Source organism: Coturnix japonica, chromosome Z, assembly GCF_054131305.1.
Source record: "Coturnix japonica strain WE chromosome Z, WE-NBRP24, whole genome shotgun sequence".
NCBI classification, from domain to species: Eukaryota; Metazoa; Chordata; class Aves; order Galliformes; family Phasianidae; genus Coturnix; species Coturnix japonica.
In genome coordinates this window covers 41,914,353-41,941,321 of record NC_140702.1, presented here as the reverse complement: position 1 = coordinate 41,941,321, position 26,969 = coordinate 41,914,353, and the positions used below count along the sequence as shown (strand labels likewise).

The window sequence follows — 26,969 nt, the reverse complement described above, 5'->3', positions numbered from 1 at the left end:
ATGTGTGTGTTCTCGGACCTCCTTTCTGATAGTGGATGTTGATGTTTCTGCAATTACACTGGCAATAAGGATCTGGTGAATTTGAGGCACTTATCCATTTTGGTGCATTTATGTACAGAACTGTAGAGCTAGGGAGGGACCTCTGGATCATGCTTAAATATTTCTCTTTCAGAAAGATAGGTATTTCATGAACACTGCTACTTGAAGTGGTACTTGTGGTATTTAAGTATAGTCTGCCAGATAGTTTTGCACATTGAAAATAAAATAAAATTCTCTGTTTTAAAATCAGATGTTAAATGAACATGCTGAGAATTTGGAGAACAAATCTTTCCAGATCTAGAATGTGCAGCTGAAGAGTGATATATGCAGCCTAATCAGCTGGTGAAATGTGAGCTTTAATGTGTGATTTCTGTAAGTGACTTCTGGATGTTAAAGTCTCCTGCTGAATGTCTCAAGGCTCTGCTGTTAAGCCTAAAATATGGAACAAAATGGATGAAATGTGCAGGTGATAAACCAGTGACATATACTTTAAACTGTTCTCTCTTCTGAAGGGGAAAAAAAATCACTATGATTCTTTAGTCAAATTAGATTCTGTAGTCAAATTACTTAACAAATGATGATAGAAAAATATGGATTGTTTTGGTTAGGAGTACCTGCTTTAATTTATAGCTTGAATGATCTAGTAGGTAATGCTGAGAAATTTTTTTGTGCAGCTGCTGTGTTAGGAACTTTGACCTCTATTTCTCACTTAAACTTCCTTGTGCTAAAACACTTCTGTTACAGCGCTGGAACTGTAATCTAATTGCCTGCCTATCTTTTTTTTTTTTTTTTTCCCCTTCTCTGGAGTTTCTCTAGAATTTTCTGAAATTCTCTGAAGACTATATGTTTGGTTTTTTTGTTTGTTTGTTTTTTTAATTTGTTTAATTAATAAAGTATTTTAAATGGTGATAGCTGTTTAGGCAAAGCTTTTATTTTGAATGCAGTGTTTGATTTATTTTTCTTTATTTTCCTTAGGAGTGCTTTCAGAACCATGATAGAAGACAAAGGCCCACGGGTGGCTGACTATTTTGTAGTGGCAGGACTGACTGATACAGATGCTACAAACCTCTTGGACCAAGAAATAAGCCGTCATGAAAGTGGTCCGAAGGCTCCAATTACTGACATTGCTGTGATAATTAAATCGGTTGGTGAAACTGTCCCAGAGGGGTACACCTGTGTTGAAGCCACCCCTACAGCCCTCCAAGCCAATCTAAACTATGGGAGTCTTAAGAGTCCTGAACTTTTTCTCTGCTACAAGAGAGGCCGAGACAAACCTCCTCTTACTGACATCGGGTGAGATATTTGTGACTATTTAATTCCTCCTGCAATGATGGTAAAATCCTGCTCTTCACAGGTGATGCTGAGAACAGATACGAAAAAGTTTACCAAAGCCTAAGTTTGGAATATGTTTTACTTGTTTCATGTATCTGTGTGGTATTTTTATTCTGAAATAAGTTCTAGCTTGCTTTAAGGTGAAAGACGTCGCTTAAAAATGAAAGGACGGTGAAACAAAAGATCTGAATTTATCTACTTAACAAAGAATCTTGAAGCCTGCTTAGGAAGAGTGGGAGATTTTATGAGGTTGTTTGTAAGTTCTGATATAATGAGCTGCAAACACTTTATAGTCTGTTTTCAGCTCTATTCAGGCTTGTATCTCCAAAATAAAAAAAATGAACTTTTTTTCTTTCCTTCTGAAGTATAGATTTATACAGACTTACTAGTATTGTAATTGTAAACCTTATTATATTGTACTGTATTGGAGCAGTATGGTGGCTATGATGTTTGCAAGCTTCCTGAAATTATTCATTTTCTCTTGATTACATGTGATAATTTTTAAGTATACACTTAATTAACTCAAACCTTTTTCATTTTCTAGAAATTTGAAGTTTTTTCCCCTGAAGTCTAAACCACAACTTGTTTTGAGTCAGTAAACTTTAATCAGTGCTGACCTTCAGAATGGGAAAATAAGTACTGATCTCCAAAACTTTTTAAAATAACAGGCTCACTTCTAAAAGTGAGCTTGAAAGTTGCAGACGTGGGTGCTGACTTCTTCAGTTTCAGTCTGTACCATCCAAGTTAAATATTTTAACTGCAACATTTGCTAATTTTTAGCTCTAAAATCTTTACAAGCAATGAGGCAGATCTTAGTGTAACATTTCTGTCCCTCGTTTTCTTGAGATGTCTTCAGTTTCTGTATTATCTTACACATGTTCTTGGCTGCAGTATAATATTGACAAATTAAAATTGGGAGCATCTGTGGCTCTAAACAATTTCAGAAGTTGATAGCTTAATACATGTATAATGTTTATTGAAGATTAACGTGTTTGTTGCTTATTAGTTTATCTGTATATACAGATATTAGTTTATCTGTATATAGAAATATGTGGTAATTTAGAGTGTTAAGCTGTAGAGAAAAGGAAAAAAAACAACAAACAACAGCAGAGTGGAACTGACCCATCTGTGTGACTGGGAATCATGAATGCTGTGAATCTGATGCCTAATAAATGCAGGGGGAGAGGGGAGGGTGTGGATGCTCTGAACTAGTTTTATGACTTAAAGGATTCTGAGTTTCAGGTTTTAAGGCACATAATCAAAAAGTCCCACCAGTCTTGAGGTGGTGAGTGTAATAATTTTGTGCTTCTGCTGTCTTGAGGATACTTTCCATCTGCAACAACTCATGCAGCCCTGCAGTACTGTCTGAATTGCTCCATGTAGCACTGTTTCTTTGTTCCTCTGGTAAGGACGTTGTAGAATTACAGGGAATACAGAATTACTGGAGCAAAAGAAAATGGAAAATTGGTGTGGCAACTGCTACAATGGTACAATAAATATGTTTGGTTTTCCTTATTTAGTAAAGAAGCAATGAAGGGTAAAGTAAAATCACCTGTCTTTGTCAGTGATAAGTGTAGTAAATGTCATTTATAAGTTTAAGCATGTCAGGTACAATGACTACATATTCTTTGGACTCAGAGTTTGTGAATGCCAGATGATGAGTAGAGTCCAGTTTGGGGAAAAAACTAAAGTGAAATCTCGATAACAAAGTGAGTTAGGTGGCAAGATCTGTGACCTGAAGATCATATTACAAGTTATATGGTTAGCCTGATGTATTTAAATTTCGGTTAACTGTGGCAATCTAAACTATGTCCTAATATTCCTCAATGAAACTGATTTTAAAATAGCGGTTTTCTGTATATGTGCCAGAAACTGCAGGATAAATGTTGTGATGGTATTTAAATGTGTAGAACTGCAGCCTGTGACTGAGTTATGTGACAAACTCCACTAAGTTTTAGCAGGAGGAAAAATTTACAGAGGATAATTGCTTAAAGTGATACCTAAACCACCAGCTTTCAGTCTGTGTTTCTGTGGAAGGGACTCTGCTAGTACGTGTTTATTTTCATGTCCTCCTCAACTTTTGGAACTTGAGTGCTTGAATCAGTTTTATGCTTATCAGCTGATAAGCAAAATAGAGGAATATCTGTCTACTATGAGCTTTCCAAGTAGATCTATTCTTTTTAAATTATTTATAGTTGTCAAGTAGCTTTTAATTCTGTGCTTTGTTTTACATGGATTCAGTAAGGACGTCACACTTAATAAGTAGTGGCAGACCTTTCTCTCTGAGCAGTGGTGCATATGAATATTTTCTTCCTTCTGCTCCTGCTTTTTTGCAGCTGTGTTGAAGAGACAGTTCGAGCAATCTGCTTTGTGAATTTGAATGTGTTCAAATAACAGTGGAATTTGGACAAGAGATGTATTTATAGGTCAAATGTATGCTCTGAAGGCTAATTTATTCAGGGTTTTGTTGTTTTTCAGTTGGAAGTTGTGTGAAAGAATGTTTTAGCTTTAATTGTCCTTTGAGTCAGCTGACACACGGAATAGACTTAGTAGAGGAATATGATCTCCTCAAAAAGGTCAAATCCATAGTTGGATATTGTTTTAGTATACAAACAAACGAGTTTATAGTATAGCATATACTACTATAATATAAGCATTTATAAAACAAAATAAAAATTAACTTATATAAAATAACTATATAAATCAACTGTACTTACATCGAAGGAAGTTACTTACAGAATTATGTAGCAAATTTACAAATATACACACTTTAAAGCTGTGAACATATTAATTTGTAGGTTTTAAAATGATGAACGTTTTTACTTGCTTATGTGGCAAGATAAGTATTGTAAATGTGTATGTGTATGTATGCATATATATGTGCATGTGTGTGTGTGTGTGTATATATATACATATATATATATATGTACAGTAGTCCTGAAAGATTTATGCATATTTTTAGGGAAATGGATTGAAGAAATGGTGTTTAGAGGAATGTGTGAAGTGGAAGTGTTGTTCTGCTGTTTCTTTGTCATTGTCTTGTGTTCTGTCTTTCTGTGCCTTCTTTCCTGTTTCTGTCCCATTGTCAGACCTTCCTATTCTCCTGGTTCATAAGCTGTAGGGTCTCTAAGCTGCTAGCAACTTCCTATTATAGATGGTCACTTTCAAATAGTTAAGCCGTCTGCCAGTTGTGTGACTGTTGTGTCTACTGTGATTGTTTTTAGTTGGAAGAATAAATATTTGGGGCTAGGACAAGAACCCATAAGGCCTTTTTTTAGGTACAGTTTTAAAATTCAGTACTTTAAGTGTATGCTTCAGTAAATAATTTAGCTACTAATCATTCTGCTGCTTTCTTCTCAAATATTTTTCCTGACATTCCAAAAGTCAGCAAGAACACAGATTTGAGATTTGTTTCTGTTTAGATGCAACTGCACATTGAAATAAGATCTCTCTGGTGAGGAAGGTGACTTCTCCCCTCTGTTCTGCCCTTGTGAGGCTCCAGCTAGAGCACTGTGTACAAGTCTGGGGTCTCCAGCATGGGAAGAATGTCGAGCTGTTGGAGAGGGTCCAGAGAAGGGCCATGAAGATGATCCAAGGGCTGAAAGACCTCTCCTATGAAGACAGGATGTAAGAGCTGGGCTTGTTCAGCCTGGTAGAGAGAGAAGGCTGTAGGAGGAGACCTCACTGTGGCCTTCCAGTATTTAAAGGGAGTGTATAGACCTGAGGAAAGTCAATTTTTTTATTTTTTTATTTTTTTATTTTTTTTTTATAGAGACAGATAGTTGTAGGACAAAGGGGAATGTTTTTATTCTAAAGGATAGGAGATGTAGGTTAGATGTCAGGGAAAGTTTTTACTGGGAGTAGTGAGCTTCTTAAACAGGTTGTCCAGGGAAGCTGTGGATACCCCATCTCTGGAGGCATTGAAGCAGCTTCAGTGGGGCCCTGGGCAGCATGGTCTAGTGCTTGATCTAGAAGCTGGCAAGCCTGCCTGTAATGGGGGTTGAGTCATGGTGACCCTTGAGGTCCCTTCCATACCAAGCCATTCTGTGGTTGTCTTCTCACCAGATTTCAGTTGTTAGGAAGAGAGGACAATTCCAGAACTGGTTTCTTACATGAAGAAAAACTTGACAGAGAAATGTGTTTAAGTGTAAGTGGTTTTGGTCTTTGTAACACTTTCTGTAGAAGAGGTCAAACTGAGTCCTAAATTTCCTTTGCTTAAGCAGAGTTTTTGCATTACTGAGTAATGCTTACATATGGTAACTAAGGTAAATAAATAAATATAAATAAGTACTGAATTTCTTAATTTAATTGGAAGCTTTAGTTTGGTTAGAGCTTCCGTATCAAGAATGCATCTCATTCTGCATAACTGCTTTCTGAAAGTTTGCCTGAATTGATGGAGGAAATGCTTTTCTTTATGAGAGATGTGGAGCGTGTTCATAGAAGGGCAATGAAAATGATGAGGGGTCTGGAGCACAAGTCTTCTGGGGAGTGGCTGGGGAAACTGTGAGTGTTCACTCTGGGAAAGAGGAGGCTCAGGGGAGACCTTATAGTTCCCTTCACAGTACCTTACAGGAGGTTGTGCTGAGGTGAGGGTTGGAGGGTTGGCCTCTATTCCCACGTAACTAGCGATAGCACTAGAGGGAATGGCCCCAAGTTGCAACAGGGGAGGTTCAGATTAGGTATGAGGAAGAATTTATTCTCTGAAAGAGTGGTCTGGCACTGGAATGGGTTGCCCAGGGAGGTGGTTGAGTCAGCATCCTTGGAGGCATTCAAGAAACATTTAGACACTGTACTGAGGTACATGGCTTACTAGGGAATTATTAGTGGTAGGTGGAGGGTTGGACTAAATGATCTTTTCAAACCTCAGTGATTCTGTGAAGCTCCCCAGTCTTTAAGCATCTTTTTGAGAATTCTTGTAAGCCTATTAGATTGAACTGCTAGAGTTGTCTAATTAATGAAATCTTCCCCACTTCCTGTAGGGAAACTGTTGGTTGAATCTTTGAAATCTAAAAAACGTGCCCTAGAGTTTTGTTACATTTTTCCTAACTCTTAGCAGGAAAACCTGTTTGAATATGTCAGGTACTCAGTAGTCACTCTAGAGAATAAAGTCATAGCTATTTGGAGTAAGGAGCGGAACAGTGAGTTTGTCTTAATATTTGTATGCTAAAAGTATGCATTGTTGTGTAGTTTGACTTCCAGTACTAGTTGTCATGGTTAGATCTGTATGTTTAGAAAGGGCAGAAGTAGAAAGTTTTATTTCGTTTAGTTAATAATACAGCAATATCAGCTATTGATCTGGCTGAAAAAAATCCAGATACCATGTGAAGGCCTCAGTATGGGTGTTTAAGATATATATTCTGTTTTCTAGGAATACAGTCGGCTCCAGTTATTATATATTATTTTTAACTTGTCTGTAGCATTGAGCATATTTTGTTGTGCATGTGCCTGCTATTTGTTTATTTTTTTTATTTTTTATTTTTTTTTTGCTATAGCTTTGGAAATGTTAACCAAACTATGAGTGTAAACCATTACTGATTTATTTATTTATTCATTGATTTTTGAATAGGAAGCAGACTTCTGTATCTCTCATTGTCTACAACTGTCTACACAATTTTTTAGTCATTTTGTTTTTTAAAGTGATAGGATTAGTTTCTAAGAAGTGCTCAGATGTACTGTGTGAGGCAGTTGCTACTGAAAGGACCGGTTCTGTACATTTGACTATGTAGCTTTGTATGTACCTGAATGCATGTAATATTTTTGTTTCCTTCCTATCCACAGAGTTCTATATGAAGGGAAGGAACGTATCATTTCAGGCTGTGAAGTGGTTCAAGCTACTCCTTATGGCCGTTGTGCTAATGTAAACAATAGTTCAGCTTCTTCTCAAAGGATCTTTATCACGTATCGGAGGGCTCCTCCAGTACGACCTCAGAATTCTTTGGCAGTGACAGATATCTGTGTTATTGTTACCAGCAAAGGAGAAACACCTCCTCATACATTCTGCAAAGTTGATAAGAATTTAAATTGTGGCATGGTGAGTATTTAGACATTTTAAATTTTGTAGGTCTTTCTGTTTTTGTTTTTTTCCTTTTAAAGGAATAAGAGAAAAAAGAAAGCAAACACAAAAGATGTAGCTCTTTAGACTCTTGGAACTGTTCAGATGGTGTTCTATGGCTGCGTAGTTCTTTCTCTCATTATACCATGTACATGACCAGTTTTGTAGCACTCATTATTCTGTTTTTTTTTTTTCCTTTTCTGTTAAAAAAAACTTCTTTTTATTATTTCTTTTGATACATAAGGATGTCAGTTACTGCTTACACTCCCCCTCCCCCCACCCCTCAGTCATTTTATCTAGTCTGTTTTGTGTTTAGTTTCTTCTGGCTGTGGTATGTAGCTTCTTTCCTCAAACGATAGGCATACTGCAAAAAACAACCAAACCCAGTCTAAATAGCCAGTTTATGGTAGTACATTTAAAGCTTCTAGTGACCTTGTTTAGAATTTCACCACCATTGATGATTCTGCCTTTAAATAAACAAGAAAATTGAGCATGTGAAAACTGAAAGTGATCTACTTCACATTTCTGTTTTAATGTGGCTATTGTCATCTCTGTTGGCTCATCAATGAATTTTGTGTCTTTCAGTGGGGCTCCAGTGTATACCTTTGTTATAAGAAGTCTGTGCCAGCTTCTAACTCTATAGCATATAAAGCTGGTAAGTAATTTTAGAAGCAGACTGTCTAAATGTATTAGCAGAAGGATTCAAATACTTTCTGAAATCACATAAAAAAAAATCTAAAAGCTTAAGTGTTACCTGTTATAATTGTCTTCTGGAGCATGCCAGTTGAAATCAGCTCCTTTAATGCCTTCTCTACTCACCTCAATTTTTCCCAGGGGAATGGGGGAGAGAAGACTTCATAGAAACAACATTGTTCTCTGTTAATTTCCTTTATATCATGACAGGATAGGTAGCTTAGGAGTTCAAATGCACAGCGTTGCAACCATTTCACATGTAATAAATTACTTCATATTTTGTGTTGTGTTGGTGGTGATGGAGAAGGAGTAATTGAGAATTCCATTCAGCCTTATTTGTATTTCCTTTAATGTTTCATAGCAAATCAACATTTTTTCTATTAATTTGCAAGTTAAATGTGTTCATTTCATTCATTTCCACAACTATTCTCTTGTTTCATATTAAAGGAGGGTGACAAATACTCTGAACAATAAGTGACAGGAAGGCCTTTTCTTTTAAGTCTGGGTTTTATATATATTTTTAATTTATTGCTGTTGTTTTTTTTTTTTTTTCTGAAGAAATCAGAAGAGCTTGCAAAGTAGTGTCTACTGAGCATTAAATGCAAGAAATTCCTTTGAGAAGAGTAAAGTGCTAAATAGAAATTGAATGCATAGATAACAGAATCATTGTAGTGTGAAGTGAAGAGATGAACTGCAAAAGTGAAATTGATTCTTGCGTGTTCATTTTAAACAAGCAGGACTTGAGCATACTGCTGAAAACAGTTGAGATTTTTTTTTAACTGAATGTATTAAGAGGTTAGCAGAAAATGTGAGGAGTTAGCTAGCTTACCCTATTTTCATTGGAGATACTGCTGCTACAGTAGATAATTGATCACTTTCTTCTTAGGGATTTCTTTGTAACAAAATCTGTTTCAGTGGCACATTTAAATAACATGGATAATTCCCAAAGTCAAAATCCTCAGTGGTTAGTTTTTACTGTGTAGAGATACTTGAGCAGTTATTGAAAGATAATTTCTTATTATTCACGTGAAATTTCTAATTGATCGTTAATGGGATGATTTAGCCTTACTGTTAATGAGTTTATTCTGTAGATGTAATCTTCAGCTGTTAAGTCCTGATAAGCAGCAGACTTTTCTGTGTATTTTGGAAAGTGTATAGCGAATATAGGGCTTGCTGAGCAAATTTACTAACTTTTCATTTTCCCATTCTGAAGGCTTAATTTTCAGATACCCTCAAGAGAACTATGAATCATTCCCACTTTCAGAATCTGTACCTCTCTTCTGCCTTCCTATGGGAGCTACTATTGAATGCTGGGACCCTCAAACCAGATATCCACTACCAGTCTTCTCAACATTTGTACTGACCTGTTCCTCTGCAGAAAAGGTATAGCTACACATTGTGACTGCTTTTTGCTTTAATTTAAATTGATAATAAGATAAAATAGCCATAATCTCTTTTGTGTAATATGGTTAAATATTTCACTTAGAAAACTGTTATGTCATAAGCCTTATTATGGGACAGATGTAAACAGGGAAATGGATGATAAATTTGTGCTGTTTGGTCATGTGCAAGTAGAACTATATGCTTATTGAAACTAACAACACAGGACATGGATTTTTCTGTTCTTCCAGGAAAAGTTCCTGGCAATGCCAAAGTAGCATGATGTGATGATCAGTTATGAAGTATTAAAAATGTTTAAGTTGTGGTTTCCCTGTGATTACCTCAAAAGCTAGTTCCTTTTGAATCGGTATGAACAGAGTCTGTAGCTAGCTGTGTATGTGAGCAGAAAAATAGTTCCCAGAGAAGAGCACAGTGAGGAGAGGAAAGCTAGGTACAAAGAGGAAGTATGTGACAAGTGCTCAAGAAGTGAAGATCCCCTGTGACAAGTGATGATGTTGAAATTCACAGAAAATGACAACTCAGAATACAAACAGTGTGCAAAATCTACATAAAGCCACAAGGACATACAGGCACCAAGAATGTGCTGCATGATTCAGCCCATGTGCAAGAAGTTAGTGTCTGCCATATGCAAGAAAAGCAGGATTATACATAAGTTGCTCTGAAAGTTATGCCGCCTATTAATTTCCATGAAAACTTAAACAGATATACCATTGCACCATAGCAATACTTGATTGTGCAAATTCTGATCTACGAGACACCATTTGTTAACATTGTCAACTATTAGCTATACATTTTTGCCACTGATGAGCAAGAGCTTGTATCCCATGCTTATTTAAAACAAACAAACAAAAAAAAAACAAAACAAAAAAACCCCCAAAAAACAAAAACCAAAAACATCAACACAAGCTGTTGCTAAGAAAATGTTGCCAACACAGTCCATCTTTCAATAGCCCAAGCACATGAAAGTTGGAAGGTGCCAAATCCAGACTCTGTGGTGGCTGCGATAGGACATTCTGATCAAGACTAGCAGTGTATGCCACGACCTTTTCAAAATGTTATTGTCATTCAAAAGAAAGGTTGTCATCTTCTCTGGCCTCACTCTGCAAGTTTGAGCCTTCAGCTTAGTCAGGACATAGAAGTCAGAAGTGACTGTTTGTCCAGGTTGCAGGTTGTCCCATGTTATTGAGTATAAATACATAGAGTGAAGTGGCATGAAAAAGAGGAAGAGAGTTACAGGGGTCCAAAAGTGTTAAATATTTTCTTTTATAAGGCCATTTAGGGTACATTTTGTATAGGGAAAAGCAGTTTAGCAAGCTACCAAGAAAAGTATTGTGTGCCAACACCAATAGCTTATGGATGGTTCAAAAGTTCTAACCCAAACTCCCACTAATTACTTGATTTACTCAGCTGTGTTTCTTCATCTTTTAGGTTTATGGTGCTGCTATTCAGTTTTATGAGCCTTATCCTCGGGAGCTGCTAACAGAAAAGCAACAATTGCAGTTGGGTCTCTTGACAGCTGTAGAGAGAAAAGTGGTTACTTCCAAGTCCATCAATTCTAATAAATGTATCTGCCTTCTCTCGCACTGGCCTTTCTTTGATGCATTTCGAAAGTTTCTTATGTTCATCTACAAGCTCTCTGTCTCTGGACCTCATCCTCTTCCCATTGAAAAGTAAGTTAATTATTTTTCAAGTTAATCTGTGTAGATATCAGCTCAAGTAGTCATCTAATCTATATATCACACTTTCATAGCTGTTGTATTTGCTCCATCTCTTGCACTGTATAGCTTGCGTTGTACTGATTATGCAGGTAGAAACTGTTGTTTCTTCTGGTTTATATGAGTTGGTTTTACAGTGGTAGGAGTGTGAACTGGATTGTGAAACAGATTTTACATTTGCTTTTTTGATATGATTTCTGAAGCCCGTTTGCCTTTCATTTAAAGTTTTCAAATTCAGAACGTTTCTAAGCTACAAGCGACATGCCAGTGCTCGCTGTTTTGTACTTTAAGTTATTAAACACAAGCACAGAGACTCTGCATTAGCAATAGATGTCTGTGTCTGTATTAGAAGATCTGCCACTAATGCAGGTGAGTGCTCTGTGTTCCCGGCCTCCTCTAATGTCTGTCTATGAAGATATGAAACTTTATAAAAGATGATTTTGTTGTGTGGATTCCTAAAAGTTCACTGAAATCTGTTATCTGTAAAACTGCTTTGGACTTCCAGAAATGAAGTATTTTGCTTCCCCTAGCTAAGCCTCATTAGAAACTTTGTAGTATGGAGTTTTGCTACCTGTTTGCCTAAAGGCCAGTGTGATCTCGTATTTTGTGTACTTAAGCTGCCAGTATAAACTTTTCACTTTTCACGAAAAGTGGGTGAGTAGCCCTTCTTTGTTTCAGTTTGTGTAAATTGGCTTCTGAACTTAGCAGAACAGTAAATAGGTAGCAAATGCACTTCTAAGAATGTACAGCAACATAGGAATTCCAGAACGTGACAACCACAGCATTCAGTCCCTGCTTACTCCCAGTTCTAGTTTTCTAATGTCTTGTCTTTTTTTTCTTTGTTTGTTTTTGTTTTGTTTTTCAGGCACATTTCCCACTTTATGCACAATATACCTTTCCCTTCTCCACAAAGGCCAAGAATTCTTGTGCAGGTAAGCAAAAATTTTGCTTTCCTTTTTATTTACCATATTGACAAACACTTTTTACCTCTGAAAGTCTGTTTTTTTCCTGTTTTTTTGTTTTTTTTTGTTTTGTTTTTTTTTTTTTTTTTTTTTTTTGTTTTGTTTTGTTTTTAAACTCAGTTTTGAATATTCTGCTGTAAGAAGATGAGAGGTTACTGTTGGGTGGAATCTGCTTCTCTTACGCTGTAATATAAAACAGTGGGTTTAAGCTGCAGAAGCTGTCCTGCTTGTGCTTTTGAAATTTCTGTCTTTCTTGCTCTTTCATTTTATAGACATCATTTGCATTATGTCACTGGGGGGTTGTTTATGTCACTTTTCCACCAACTATTGTCAGTCAAATGTCATTTCCCTGTGGCACTGCCTCTGTTTAATCACCCTGTAGCAGTTACACGTTCAACACTGAGTCATAAGCAGTTACCTGTAACTTACGAGAATTATCCTGGTGACCAGTACAAACTTGTTGACTTAGTGAACAGAAGCTCCAAGGATTTTCTGATTTGCATCTCTTGTGTGACACTGTGACCCTATCTACCAAGCATTTTATTGGACTATGGATTGAAATATTATACCTCCTTAAGTTTGGAATTGTTCTTAGTAATTGTGCCATTTTATGTGTTTCAGCTTTCTGCACATGATGCATTAATATTGTCCCAGCCAGTTTCTACTCCACTGCCATTAAGGTATTAATGTTTAATCTGTTTGCTGCTTGAAGCATCCAGAGCAAATAGAAATGAGGCATAAAAGAAAGTTGAGCACTGCTACAGTATTATTAATTCTTTTAAACAGAAAGCTCAATACGTTTTTGTTATACTAGGCACTGTTTTCTTTTTGACATAGACCTATCCCTTATGAAAGAATAGTGTTTCGGATTATTCTGAAATAAAGACAGATTGCCACATTATTGTAGAAATAAAAAGTAGCTGTGGGGGAAAATATATTTATTTCAATATCTTGTACCTTTGGAATATGTGTAGCAAGCAATCGTTTTTTAACACCACTAATAGACTTTTTTTAAAGCCTGCATTATTTATCCCTTTTATGGATCTGTGGGAGATACTTTTATCAATTAATTATGTGAAATCAGTCAATACACAAACATTTTGGAAATGGAAAATTATACCTTAAAATTTATATTTGTGATTGAGGGTTGATGAAGCACCTGAGAATACTGCCTGCTCTTTTAGGTCTGGAGATCCCCTTGGATGTGACTTGATATTGTTTTCTTTGATATTATTTTTAAGTTAAAAACCAAAATATTACCCTTTTTTTAAAAAAAAAAAACAAAACTTTTTTTTTCCTTAAATATTGACATACATAATATTCTATATGCAGAAAGATCCACTGTCTAATCACATCTGTTACACAGTTATTTAAGGGAAAAATAGGCATACACCAAACTGCAAAGATGTAAGCGCTATTCAGAGGATGGATTTTACACCTCTCTAATCCTCTTACAGATGTCAGAAAAATTCCTGAATGTCTGTACAGTATCCAAACAAATGAAATGGAGATTAAATTGCAGAAACTAAACACATTTTGATATCAGAAGGATGGATTTATTTTATTTTGCTCTTTACTTGACTAGTGTTAGATTTGATACTGCGATACTAATATTACATGGATACTGTAGTGCATGATTTTTGCCTTTAACTCATTATTTGAAACTACTGGTGTTATTTTGTACTTGAACGAGTTGATAATACGTTAAATCTGTTGTACTGTTTTAGAAACTTAGCTGCCTGTGCACATACAATAGGACTATAAAAAGCAGAGAGTTAGCATAGTGTGTTATAGTTTCCTTAACAGTGGATTTAGAATTTAGGTTTCTCTGTGGCAGTATGAGTCTTGTGTTGGGGTAATAGCTGGCTATTTTGAGTATGGTTGTCATTTTGAGATCACTCAACTACTGGGTTCAAATCAGCTATTTTTTTTTTCTTTTCTTTCTCCCTTTCCACTCCCCCCTTAGTGGAGCAAACTTCAGCACTCTACTCATGAATCTTGGACCGGAAAACTGTGCTACCCTGTTACTGTTTGTATTGTTAGAAGGCAAGATCCTTCTCCATTCACTTAGACCGGCTGTGTTGACAGGAGTTGCTGAAGCTGTAGTAGCTGTAAGTACAAAATGTTCTGTACAGCAGAGAGGGAAATTGGTGCAAACTCCATAATTACTGGGAAGCTTACATAAATTAGAATGTTTGATGCATCAACTGATCATTTTTCCTAGCAATATCATTTAGTTAAAATGCCCTAGCATGTCCAATTGTAACTGTTGAAATGATCAACATTTTTATTAAAAATTTAAGAAATGTACTGAAAAAAGTGGTCAAATGTAGTCTTTTTTTTTTAAAAAAAAAAACAACAGTAAAGTTCTTAGCAGTTCCAGCTTACTGCATGTAACAACTTCACCTTTTTTTATTGTGCAATATCTGTTGTCCTGTTTTAATGCATTGGTTTCATTTCATTTTTCCTTCAGATGATATTTCCATTTCAGTGGCAATGTCCATATATCCCCCTCTGTCCTTTGTCTCTGGCCACCGTACTCAGTGCACCTGTTCCATTTATTGTTGGAGTTGATTCACGATATTTTGATCTGTATGATCCACCACAGGATATTGTGTGCGTTGACTTAGACACAAACATGGTGTACATGTAAGTTATATGAGGTTTTTAAATTTATCTGTAGATGCAGGTTTTGCTAAACTACTTTAGAGAAAATTTGATTTAAAAACTATTTTATCTAACTGTTTCTGCCTGCCCACTATTCTTTTTCTCGTTTCATACATTTCTTAGAGACTTAAAATATATTAAAGCAAGGGTCACCACCTGGGGCTGCTGAAAAACACATGATGAAGATGCTGTTATAAGTGAAGTAACAGTGAAGTAACAATTATAATGTGCTCATTAGGAAAATGTGCTAGAAAAGCCAGATAAGAAGATTTTTATTATCATAGTGTTTTTTATGTCTTCATTTGGCTCCACCACTTTGGAGCTTGATTTGCATGTGTTCACTAAGTATTGTTATGAGCATGAGAATTTCAGGACCCTTCATGATGCTGCTTTTGATGCTGCCTTGCAGTGAGGACACTTTGTCAGTGTTAATTAGGTGTTAATTTTTCTTAAGTTACAAGAGCTGAGTTCTCAGTGAGATCAAACAAACAAGGTCTTTTGGACTGCCTACATTTGATTCACAATGTTTTCTTTAATTATGTTTTAATGCCTTTCTTAAGTAAATGTATTGCATGACAAGTTTTTCCACATTTTCTCTAGGAGAGGCTAGTCTAGAATAACTTTATTTTGTAGTAGATCTAAATGGGAGTGAAGGTAACTGAACTGAAAATGAGTTTTGAAATTTCTTAAATTTCTGAGTTATCTCTTCAGTCTGTTAGATAGTAAGTAGAAAGAATTGCTAGGCTATTTAAAGATGAAAGTGCATGTAAGTAAATAAAATGTGCATTTTTTTCTTTATGAAAATACAATCTTAACATCATCCTATATCACTTACTCTTGTCATTTTTATTAACTTGAGTCAAAATTAGTTCCTGGGGTCCGCTGAATGCTTTTCTGCTTTCATTGTGTCAAAATAACCCTTTCTGTGATGCTCTACTGAAGCAAATGATTCCTTTAAATTACTGAAGTTGCACTGTTTTATTAGTAGCACCAAAGAAAGTAGTAAACAGCAAGGCAGATTGTGTTCAGTTTATTTGCCTTTTTTTCTTCTCCTTGGTCCTCACTTCACTGTTGCGTATCAAAGTATTATGCCACCAAAAAAAAAAAAAAAAAAGAAGTAGTTGTAATGTATTATGAAAGAACAACACATTAAAGGAATGGAGGGAGGCTGACTTGTTTATATGAAGATACTGCAGTGAAAAGTGTCTGGTTGGTTGGTTGTTGATTCTCAGCAAGAATGGAAATTCAAGTCTGGGCTGCAGGAAAAATGAAGCAGATAAAAGTAGTAGCAGAGAAGAGAGAAAAATGTCAAGATTCTGTTGGATTGAGTCATAGAAAGATCAGATGCAAATCTTACTTGCATTGGTTGTTGGATACTGAATGAAAAATATCCTACTTACTGACCTTCTTTCTGTTCATCGGAATGGACTGTGACACTTTTTCTTTGTGTCTTATAAATCTATTTCTTTTTCAATAGCTAAGCTGCTGATCGTATTTTGCTTTCTGTTTTTTATATGCATCATCTATGCCACTTACTTGACTTACTGAGAAATTAAACATATCTTACATGTGACTTGCAGTAAATGTGAGATGGTGCTGAAGATCATATAGAATTCTGAAACTTTCAGGGAGTAAGGATTAATGTTTGGTTTTATTTTATGCATAGCTTTTACACAGCACAAGAATAACATCTGAAGAATTCAATACTCTCTAGTACACCAATCTGTCTGACTTGGTGTTTTTGGGACAGGTTTGCTAGTATCTTCCTCATAACAGTCAAAAACACCAAATGCCTTTTATTCATTTGACACCTTCCTTAATGTCTATTGTTGGATGTTTTCAACTGTCTTTATGAAGGTAGTATGAAAAGCTGATTAAGTATCCTTTTTTGGGAGCAAATTTAAGATTTTTTTTTAGTGTTCCCCCCCGCATTTTTGGAATGATGCTGCTTACACTGTTTAAAAGCATGCTGTTGTGATGAGGAATAAATAAATAAAATGGGAGAAGACCTCTGCAAGCATTTTTAATTTATGAAACTTAGGCTCCCTTCGTGATGTTAATGATGTTAATTTGTATCAATAGCAGTAAGGCAGGTTTACTGTAGTGTAACTAGTAATGACATACAGATTGGTGTTCTCTGACTGTACCAGTGACAATGGTAAAAATTCTGGAAGGGAAGTCAGCAATGTGGAACTTCATCCAAAAAGTCTAAATCAAGTATTAATGCAGGTGCTCCTACCAGGTTGGAGAACACTTGACTGACTCGTAATTCAGTTTATGCTGTTTTTTCCTGAGGAAAAGAAATTCTGAGTTGGTATTAATCTTCTGCCTTTTATTTATTTATTTATTTTAATTTTATTTCAGATAAATAGGGCCAGTGGCCAGATTTCTTTTCAAATAAATTACTTTTTTTTTTTTTTTTTCTGAAAATGAGTTAGCATAGTCCAGTGTAAGCAATTCTTTTCTACATGGTCTGTATTTTTATATATTTCTTTTTTCCACCCCACTTTTTAGATCAGATGACAAGAAGAACACAAACTGGAAGCAGTTTCCTAAGAAGCCATGTAAAAGTCTGCTCAGCACCTTAAAGAAGCTGCACCCACAGCTGGCAGCAGGTGAAATATATAAAATAAAATGGGAAGGGATAAGAACAGAAACTGCATAAAGCAGGGAAAATAATTATTAAAAGAACTACTAAATTTTCTCATACACATCTACAAGTCTTAAATTATAATTAGCATATAAATGTAAGTACTTCTTTGTAAAATGTGATTATGTTTTTCATTTCTTTTGTTTTTTTCCTTTTTCTGTGACTTCCACATACTTGGAGTTTTTTAATGTTTAGTCACAACTGTATTTGTACAGTTTCAGTATAAATGCATTTGAATCGCAGTCTGAGCCATGTTCATGAATCTGATAAAAAGTAATAGAGGAAATCAACAGTATCTTACTTACATGCTCAGTACTTCAGGTATTACGCAGATACTGTTGAATATCTCAAATACTGACTACAAAAATAATCAAGAACCCAAACATTGATGAAGTGTTTTGTCAAAAGAAAAAAAAACAAAACAAATCTGGTCATCAAACTAATAACTTGGAAAGATAGAAAGATAGGAAAAAACTTGTATCTGACTAAGTATATTTTATTCATAGTCCATGATATTCATTCATCATCTGTCTGTAGACAGAATCTTCAAGGTGAGATGGTTTGGAGTATGTTTAGGTGCATTGTTATAACAAGGACATTTATAGCTTCATAGGTATACAACAGATACGCAAATTTGGTGAATTATAGGAAAGAGAGAAATGCATTAATTAGAATTTGGTCTTTCTTGCCTCAGATTTGTTTATTTGTTTGTTTTGTTTTTCAGTTAGTCTTTACCTAATCTGTTATAAAGAATCTATTTTTGCTTTGTTTTGTCAGCAGGAAATCCCATGTGCTATACCTAATACAGGGAACGCTCTAAAAGTAATGCCTCCTATTTGATTGTTAGCCCACCATGCTGCCATGGTGGCAGATATTGGTGGTATGGCAGTAGAGGCTGAACCTTCCTGACCATATTTCATTACATGTTATAATTGAATGTGTACCTTTGAGCAACAGATGACAGCAGAGGGCTACTCTGACAGAATGGAATCTAATATGGAAGTGTGGATGAAGCAAGGGTGTGGAACTGATTTCCTCCATGAGGTATAAATGGCATCCACTGACATTCACTGATGCTTGCTGAATGTTGATGGAGATCAAACAGTGGATGAGAGCACAGTGGGGTGGTGAGTGGTGCGTTTCAGAAGTGGTGTTGACAATTCATGATCAAACAGTTAATCATCCCTGCTGGTTCAGATTTTTCTGAGTTGGCATGCAGGCTGTTGTTTGTCACTGATGAAAATACAGAGCTAATGGTGGTAACTGTGTTGAAAAATAGTGTTATGTTGCTCCACCATAAAGCTGTGCTCTGTGTATCTGTTTTAATTTCCTTGGAGGTATTACTTTTGGAGCAATCTATGTGTAAAAGTGCTGTGAGCTGTTTTTGAAATTTAAGTGGAGTGGAACCAGTGGCATTTTGCTATTTTTATATTATTGTTTATTTTTATTTGCATCTTAAAAATCTGGAACCGTAATTTGTTCCAAGTTGAATTTTCAGCAGTTTCTACTATTGTCATTTTTCTTGAAGAATTCCAGAGTGAACTCTGGATGTCATCTGATTTTGTTCACCATTTGCTTTGATCACTCCTTTGTGTTTCTGTTGGTGTATTACTGAAAAACCACATTTAGTTGGGTGTATGTGGTGGTATTATCTCAACAGAGAATTTCTTCATTATCTGAGGTCACAGAGGGATTGATAGGTTAGGAAAAACACATAAGCAGCTACTGAGTTGAGGTAACTGTCTTTTCTGTGGACCAGGTCAACTGGAAAGTAATCACAGGCCAAGGAAAGTTTCCAGTGTTGGTAATTCCTGAATTTGGCAATAAAAAAAGAAAAAAAAAAACCAGACGTTGTCTTCAACATCTTGCAAAAGTTGTCTGTTAACCTACACTGCATTTTAATACAGGATTCTATATATCACTGTTTGCTAGTTCACAGGAAAACTCAAGAAGGTTCTGCAGTGGAGATGACTCCTATTGAAGCAGATTTTTCCTGGCAGAAGAAGATGACAGAACTCGAGATGGAGATCCAGGAAGCTTTCCTGCGTTTTATGGCATCTATTTTAAAGGGCTACAGAACGTTCCTTAAGCCTATCACCCAGGCACCTTCGAATAAAGCAACTGCTGCTGATTCTTTGTTTGATCATCAAGGTGAAGTTGAGATAAATCAGCTGCTGATAGCAGTTGAGATATATAGAATAAAGAATGTCTTTCAAATGGGACATAGCAAAAATGCCAGAAGCCTAGTAATGGGGAGCAAAGAAAAGTTTTTTGTGTGTAAATGGGGAAATAAGAGTGTGCTTGTCAGAGATCAGAAACACAATGAAAGATCAGAAAAATAATGAACAGTAGTTACCAAAGGTCTTGTTATCCTCACCTTATAACCTTAAGTTTTCTGATGTGTTCATGTGTTGAATGCCAGCTGAAATGTCAATGGTGTCTTGTTTGTTTTTGAGTTAACTAGAAGAGAGATCCTTATTCAAAGGCTTGGAAAGACAGGTGTTTTCAGGTGTAACATCTGATATCAGAAGTTTTGTTTTGTTCTTGTTCTAAATGTTAAATTATTCTGATTTTCAAAGAGGTTGTCATCTCTTTTTCCATGCGTGAAAAGCAAACAAATCCAGCAAACAATTTGCATGATTACAAGGGAGTGGCTACTTGCCATGTGTCGTGGACTATGTGGGGAAATTATCATAAAAATTGTGATTTTACTCTTCAGAATGCAAGTGGTGATAAGTACTTGTTTATGCCAAAAAAGCCAACATTTTGATTTATTTGTGCTATAAATTGTTTTATGTTGACGTGTTTTATGTCAGTTTCTGAAGGAATTTGTAACTGGTATTTAGTTGTGTGTTCCTTTTTCTAACCAGGATTTTTGAAAAGTAGAGACCGTGCATATGCAAAGTTCTATACACACCTCACCAAAACGCAAATATTCAGCAGTTTTATTGAAGAGTGCAGTTTTGTGAGTGACAAGGACACAGGCTTGGCATTTTTTGATGACTGCATAGAAAAGGTGAAAAACATACTAATATTATTTTAAATTGTATGCTTCCTTTTATCTTGCTGTATTGGGTTTTAGTTGTAAAGGCAGGTATACTTCGTAGCAAGTATTGTGCGAGATTTTTTTTTTTTTTTTGAGGTACTGTTGTCATCCTCCATCTTCTTGAATCACTTGTCACTTTTTGTGTTGATACAGGAAACTGTTATCAAAATCCTGTAGGGTGTCAAGCAATTAGAGAATGTTAGAAGTACCAGTATGTTATAACACAGTAGCCTTGAATGTTCCCTTAAAATGGTATTCAGCCTCCCTGTAATTTGGAATTATCTACCAGTGGTCACCTATGGTTCTCTTTTTCATGCAGTTTGAATTTCAAATGAAAATATGCTAAATGATCAGGCTTGTGGTCAAAACTGATTTCCATAGATAAGACTTTATTTAATTGGCTGTATTTGAATGAGTAAGATTGTTGTTACCCAGTTTTAAAGTCTCTTCAGCATGGCTGTAGTCCAGGTTAGTGAGTTTGTAGCTTCATCTGAAAAAATGACAAGTTCACTAAATAAAATTTAGGAGCTAAAGGGTTTTACACACTGCTAATTTACTTATGCATGGAACGTACATTTTTGTACTAAGTTCTTGCAAGAGTGAATCTCTTGATTCTGTATTGATTCTGATCATTTAACACTTGGAAACACTTTGTGGGAGTTTTACATTTGTGTGATTTTTTTCTTCTCCTGAGTATTGGGCATCCAGATTATGCATCAAGGCTATGCATAACAGTGTTAATAACTTAGTGCAGGTTATTAAGGTGTCACAGACTTGGATTTTTGTATTGAAAGTATCTGCTTAACAGCAGTTTCTTTCAATTAAGCTAAATTGCTTCCTTTAATAGATTTTAAATTATGCTTAGCCTGTAATTTTAACATTGAAAACATGATCATAACTACCTTTTCTTGCTTTCAGCAAAGTAATTCTATGAAAAAGGGCTTAATTGCTTCCAAAGTAATGTGAAAATTTGATGTTGCTCATTTGATGTATCAGTAAGTCATGCAGCTGTAATAAGGCTATATATTTTTTCAAGTTGAGAAAAAACTCTAACTTTTTCTTCCTCTTCCCCTAGCTCTTTCCAGATAAAGGAACAGAAAAAGGAGATAAGGTACTTTGCCCCTCAACATTTTATCATGAAATAAAAATGACAGTCTAGGGCTGTAAACTTGACCATTGAGAGCAAATATGTTATATATTTTTATACTGTGTTTATACACAATATATAAAATAAACATTGAAAATGTAATATACATACACATTAAAAGATATATTTTATAATTTTTTAAAAAATAATATACATTAAAATGTATGTTTTAATTTTATTTATATTATCCTGAAACTACTTTCAGTGCTCAGATTACAAATTCTGTTTTCAGGTTGATGTAGATTCCATTGAAGATGCACGGTTGATTGAGCTTGATGAATCACAAAAAAGTGAACACACAGTGTTTATAATGCCACCAGAACCTCCCCCTGATGATGGACAAGACCGAGCACCAAAATACAGGTACAGTTTAAAGAACAAAACAGAGAAGAACTGAAGTATTTGAACTCATACGATGTCAAACAGGGCAAATGTTCCAGCTTAATTCAAAACTTGAATATGATGTTAAGAATAACGTCAGTGAAAATATTTTATCTGTTTGGACTCTACTTTTTGAATGTCTAGAGGTTAGTATTTTGTTTGTGTATGTTCTAGGGCAAGCAGATTTTGGTTCTAAGCTTGCAGTAACTGTTTGCCAGATTTATAACAATTCTTTGCTATGAGGGGTGCTTCAAAAGTAATGCCTCCTATTTTATTATGTTTGCCTATCACAGCAGAGGCAGATGTTGGTGGCATGGCACTTCTAGACAATATTCCATTACATTTTGTGGCCATGTGACAGAATGGCATCCTGTATGGAAGTGCATTTGAAGCAAAAGGGTGTAATTGAATTCCATGCTGAAAAAATTGTATCTACAGACATTTATCAATGCTTGCTGAATGTTTATGGAGACAAAGCAGTAGATATGGTCACAATGAGGTGGTGCGTGATGCATTTCACAATTGTAGCAGCTGTGAAACAGTCAGTCTTCCCTGCTGGTACAGATTTTTATGAGCTTGACGTGCAGGCTGTTGTTCATTGCTGGTGAAAATACGTAGTTAATGGTTTTGCTCTATCATGTAATGCTACTGTGCTCTTTGTAGCTGTTGCTGCTTCCAGGGAAATAGGTAGGAGGCATTACTTTTGGAGTCACCTGTGTACTCAGCATCTATCTGTAATTGAGCCATTTAGGTGTATTTTGTCATACCTTGAGTACATTGTCTTTGTTTCACCCACAGAGGGTGAGCAATGGATCTTCCCAATATTATTGATCTCTAATAGGTGAACCAAAAACAAAGAAAGAAAAAAAGCTTTCCGAATTCTTTCACTCAGTGGTTTTTTTAGTCCTATGAAGGAAACATGGAGTTTCAGCAAGTGTATATATGCTTTTTCTTACTCTTTCTTGGACGTTATAAAAGTTCTTTTTCCAGCTGTTGTCCTGATTAATCATTATCACTGCTTCTCTGTCATACGGATTGCAGCCTTGTTCTTGAATTCACAGTTTACTAAGATTTCAAATCCTAAGCACCTTCTTTTTTTCTTTTTTCATTATCTTTTTGAATAGGACTCAAAGAATCTCACATTCTCACTCCTGCATGTCCTCTTTCTTCTTGTTTCTTTATTCTCTTCTTTATTAATTCTTCACTCACAAGCTGTCTTTGTAGGGCTCTCCAGCTATCAATGGATATGGGAAAAGCTTTTCTCTCTCATATTTTTATTTCTTTTTTTTTTTTTTTTTTTTTAATAATCCATATAGCTATAAAAACTTCCCACGACTAGATTTCAAGCTCTTTGACAGACCACAGGAACTCAAGCTCTCCTTCAGGAGACACCCAGCTGGATGTAGTGTTTCAAATAGTCCAGCACTCATGGCAAAGAGGACGAAACAGGTCAGATATGTCTTATTGAAACCACTGTGTGAATACTGAAAGACAGAAAGGTTTTTGTGAAATTACCAATGCCGGTTTATACTATAAATTATGCTATAGGATAGTTGTTTTCAGTGTTATTACTGAGAAGAAATATTGGCCAAGGAAAGAAGTGGAGAGCAAGAAATTAACACTGAGATGAAATTGATGTTAAAACCAATTTTAAAACTTTGGGCAGTGATATTTAAAGAAGAAAAAAAAAAAAAGAAATTGAAAGGAGTGCTTGAATGAAAGGGGCAAAGAAAAGGAGGGGGTGGGATTCAGTTGCTGTTTTTTGCTTGTGGAGAACCTTAGTAAGAGAGTGTTGAGTGGAACGTAAGTTTGATGTTTGTCTGTTGTTCCTAAGTGCTTCCTTTAAGAGTCTGGTTTTTGAGTTAGTAATGATTTCTTGGCTCTGTTCCATATTTGTTGTCTTTTTTTTTGTTGTTTTTTTTCACCCTTACAGGAGATAAAAACAGCCCATAAGTTAGCCAAGAAATACTACGTAAGCCCTCCGCAGTGGGCGAAGTGTCTCTTCAGTCACAGTTACAGCTTATGGTTTATTTGTCTGCCAGCCTATGTTAGAGTTGCACATCCTAAGGCCAAGGCTCTGCAGCAGGCATATGATATTCTAATTAAAATGCGAAAAACTGATGTGGAACCACTAGATGAGGCAAGTGTAAATGAAATACTGCAATGAACATGGAAAGCAAGGTGCAAGTGTAGTGTATTTCACTGGCAACAGCTGATGAAGCATTCTTACAGTTTGTCCACTTTTAAAGCTACACTGAAACAGTCTTGTAGTCTGTTTAACTAGGGCAAGTGGAACTTTTTTTTAATCTATAACATCATGTTAGTTTTTTCAGCTACTCCAGCTTAGTGTTTCTTATATTCTTTCATATTTAAAATGAACTTTGAATTAACACTACACCATCATAGTAAACTGAAGGGGTAGTGGGTTTGTGTGCAGCATTCTGTTCTTGCAGTAGAATGTGCAGACACAAAAAAGCAAGTTATCCCAGTTCTTTGAATGGGTGTGTATTTCCCTCCTCTCTTTCACAAGGAGAAGAGACATGGAATAAGTCAGGGCTAAATAATGTGACTGCTGATGTTATTTCAGCTTGTGTGATTTCCTGTTTAATTTTTGCTCCCTCTTTTAGCTGTTAGTTGAGTAGCTTCTTTCATGTGTCTTTCCCTTATGCATGCGTAAAAGTTGATATTTGGGAAGACCTTTAGCTGTTTTAAAAATCCTTGTCTTTAATTCATTAATGGATTTCTGTATCTTATCAGGTCTGCTACAGAGTTGTAATGCAGCTCTGTGGACTGTGGGGTCAGCCTGTTCAGGCTGTGAGAGTCCTCTTTGAAATGAAAAATGCTGGAATACAGCCAAATGCCATCACTTACGGCTATTACAATAAGGTAGGAGAAATCTTGACAAAGGATACTGGTCTTACGTCTCCCTTGTTGATGATCTCCTTGCCCTGTAGTACAATGTCAATACTTCTGTAAGGCTCTTGAGTCAAATTTGTTTATTCTGTTGGCCACATTTAACTTGGTCTATGGTGTTATGATTTTACATTCCTGTGCTGTTTGTCTGATCATTAATTCTGTTGAAATATACTAGGGCCTGGTATGAAAGAAATGCTTCGTATTTCATTATGCTAATGGTATGGTAATAGAGGTTGAACCTTCACACCGGTATTCTGTTACATTTTGTTTCCATGTGACAGATGGCAGCTGAGGGTCAGTCTAATAAAATGATATCTGACATGGAAGTGCATCTAAAACAAAAGGGTGTAATTGAATTATTCATGCCAATGCAAGCAAAATATTCTGTTCTCCTGTTGATTCCCCTTTACCACCACTATTTTCCTCTCTTGAGGCTGTAGAGAAAGAAGCATGAAATTAATCAGTGTAAATGAGATATACTGTCATTGAATATTACTCGTCTGCCACAGTTTGTGTACCTTCTTTAGAGTGAATTGTAGAAGAAGTACAGTTATTTTAAACTAACTACACCCAGTTTTGAGAAAATGGCACCCTTTGTTGGTGCATTTCAGCAATGACACTGTCATAACAGCTGTGAAACAGATGATGCCCACTGGTGCTGATTTTTATTATATTGTCATGCAGGTTTTTGTACATCAGTGGTAAAAAAATGCATAGCTAGTGGTGGTAACTGTGTTGAAAAATGGTATTTTGTAGATGAGAATTTGCTCTATCATGTAATGCTATTGTGTTCTTTGTAGCTGTTGTAATTTCCATGGGGAGTAGAACTCTTCCAAGTAGAAATCACAAATTTTGGAGCAACCTCCATACATTAGTATTTTTTCAGTTACCAGACTTTATATGTATATATATATATATATATATATATATATATACCAGATATATATAGTTACCAGACTTTATATAGTTATAGACTTCATATATATATAGTTACCAGACTTTATATATATATATATGTATTTATTACTTTATTTACTTATTTCTTGTTTATTACTTTACTTATTAGTACATAAGTGGGTAATAGAAAGTGATAGAACAAGGGAGAATGGTTTAAAAGTAGAAGGGGAGAAATTTGTGTTAGATATTTGGAAGAAACACTGTACTCAGTGGGTGTGAGGTACTGCAGTAAGTTGTGCAGAGAAGCTGTGGATGGCCTGTCCTTGGAGGTGTTCAAGGCTAGGCTTTGAGCATCCTGATGTAGTAGATGGCCACCCTATCCATGACAGGGTCTTTGGAGGTAGGTGATCTTTAAGGTCCCTTCTAACCCAAACTGTTCCCTGGTGCTAAGGCCATCTGTTCCTAGGCATATCCTTGAAGGCATCTCAATCCATGTCTGGTTGGAATAAGACTAGTTGAAGTAGCTTCCTCCTTTACTTTCTTCAAAGTCCCTGTACTTTTCTGATGAAGCTTCATAGTAACCTATGCAATGGAAGAAGATAGGAGTCTATACTATGGTCTTTTGTTTCTACTGTGTAATATGAATATGAATGAAATCCATCTTGGTTTATTTGATGAAAACTTGATCCATAGTCAGTTGCCAGTCAGCTGGTGAGTCTGCAGCTGTCACATAAAAGGGAAAAGCAAGCAGAAATGTAAATATTTGTCCTTCTTCATTCTGCTGGTGGATAATGTCTTTCTGAGTATGGAAAGAAAACCTTCTCACTGTACTGTGTTCCTTAGTGTAAATGTGTTACTATTTGTTATTGCAATCTCCCTTTCTGTAGGCGGTTTTAGAATCTCCTTGGCCTAGCAGTAACCGCAGTGGCATATTTCTGTGGACAAAGGTACGAAATGTAGTTCGTGGCACAGCACAATTTAGGCAATGCCTGAAGAAAGCAACGCAGAGCCCACGCATACCTGAGATATCAGGTAATAAGTTAGATTAAGTGAATTTTTCTGCCGAATGAC

At 35.8% G+C, this 26,969-nt stretch overlaps 1 protein-coding gene across 11 annotated transcripts in view; it reads left to right on the top strand.

The window, feature by feature from the left end:
- Positions 1–26,969, top strand: part of DENND4C (DENN domain containing 4C) — a 69,952-nt gene that overhangs the window by 19,466 nt on the left and 23,517 nt on the right. For 7 of the 11 annotated variants that reach the window (XM_085530264.1, XM_015849060.3, XM_015849058.3 and 4 more), the window contains 18 exons: positions 1,015–1,332; positions 7,150–7,402; positions 8,009–8,078; positions 9,330–9,499; positions 10,946–11,187; positions 12,098–12,164; positions 12,816–12,874; positions 14,161–14,305; positions 14,668–14,843; positions 17,376–17,476; positions 19,444–19,662; positions 20,382–20,527; positions 21,633–21,668; positions 21,937–22,067; positions 23,402–23,534; positions 24,019–24,225; positions 24,843–24,971; positions 26,786–26,930. In XM_085530264.1, the coding sequence (XP_085386390.1) occupies positions 1,031–1,332; positions 7,150–7,402; positions 8,009–8,078; positions 9,330–9,499; positions 10,946–11,187; positions 12,098–12,164; positions 12,816–12,874; positions 14,161–14,305; positions 14,668–14,843; positions 17,376–17,476; positions 19,444–19,662; positions 20,382–20,527; positions 21,633–21,668; positions 21,937–22,067; positions 23,402–23,534; positions 24,019–24,225; positions 24,843–24,971; positions 26,786–26,930 (2,731 nt within the window). In that variant the 5' untranslated portion in view covers positions 1,015–1,030. Of the gene's footprint in view, positions 1–1,014; positions 1,333–7,149; positions 7,403–8,008; positions 8,079–9,329; positions 9,500–10,945; positions 11,188–12,097; positions 12,165–12,815; positions 12,875–14,160; positions 14,306–14,667; positions 14,844–17,375; positions 17,609–18,514; positions 18,639–19,443; positions 19,663–20,381; positions 20,528–21,632; positions 21,669–21,936; positions 22,068–23,401; positions 23,535–24,018; positions 24,226–24,842; positions 24,972–26,785; positions 26,931–26,969 lie in introns of those variants that run through there. The other 4 variants (XM_085530267.1, XM_032441214.2, XM_085530268.1 and 1 more) reach the window with 4 other exon arrangements.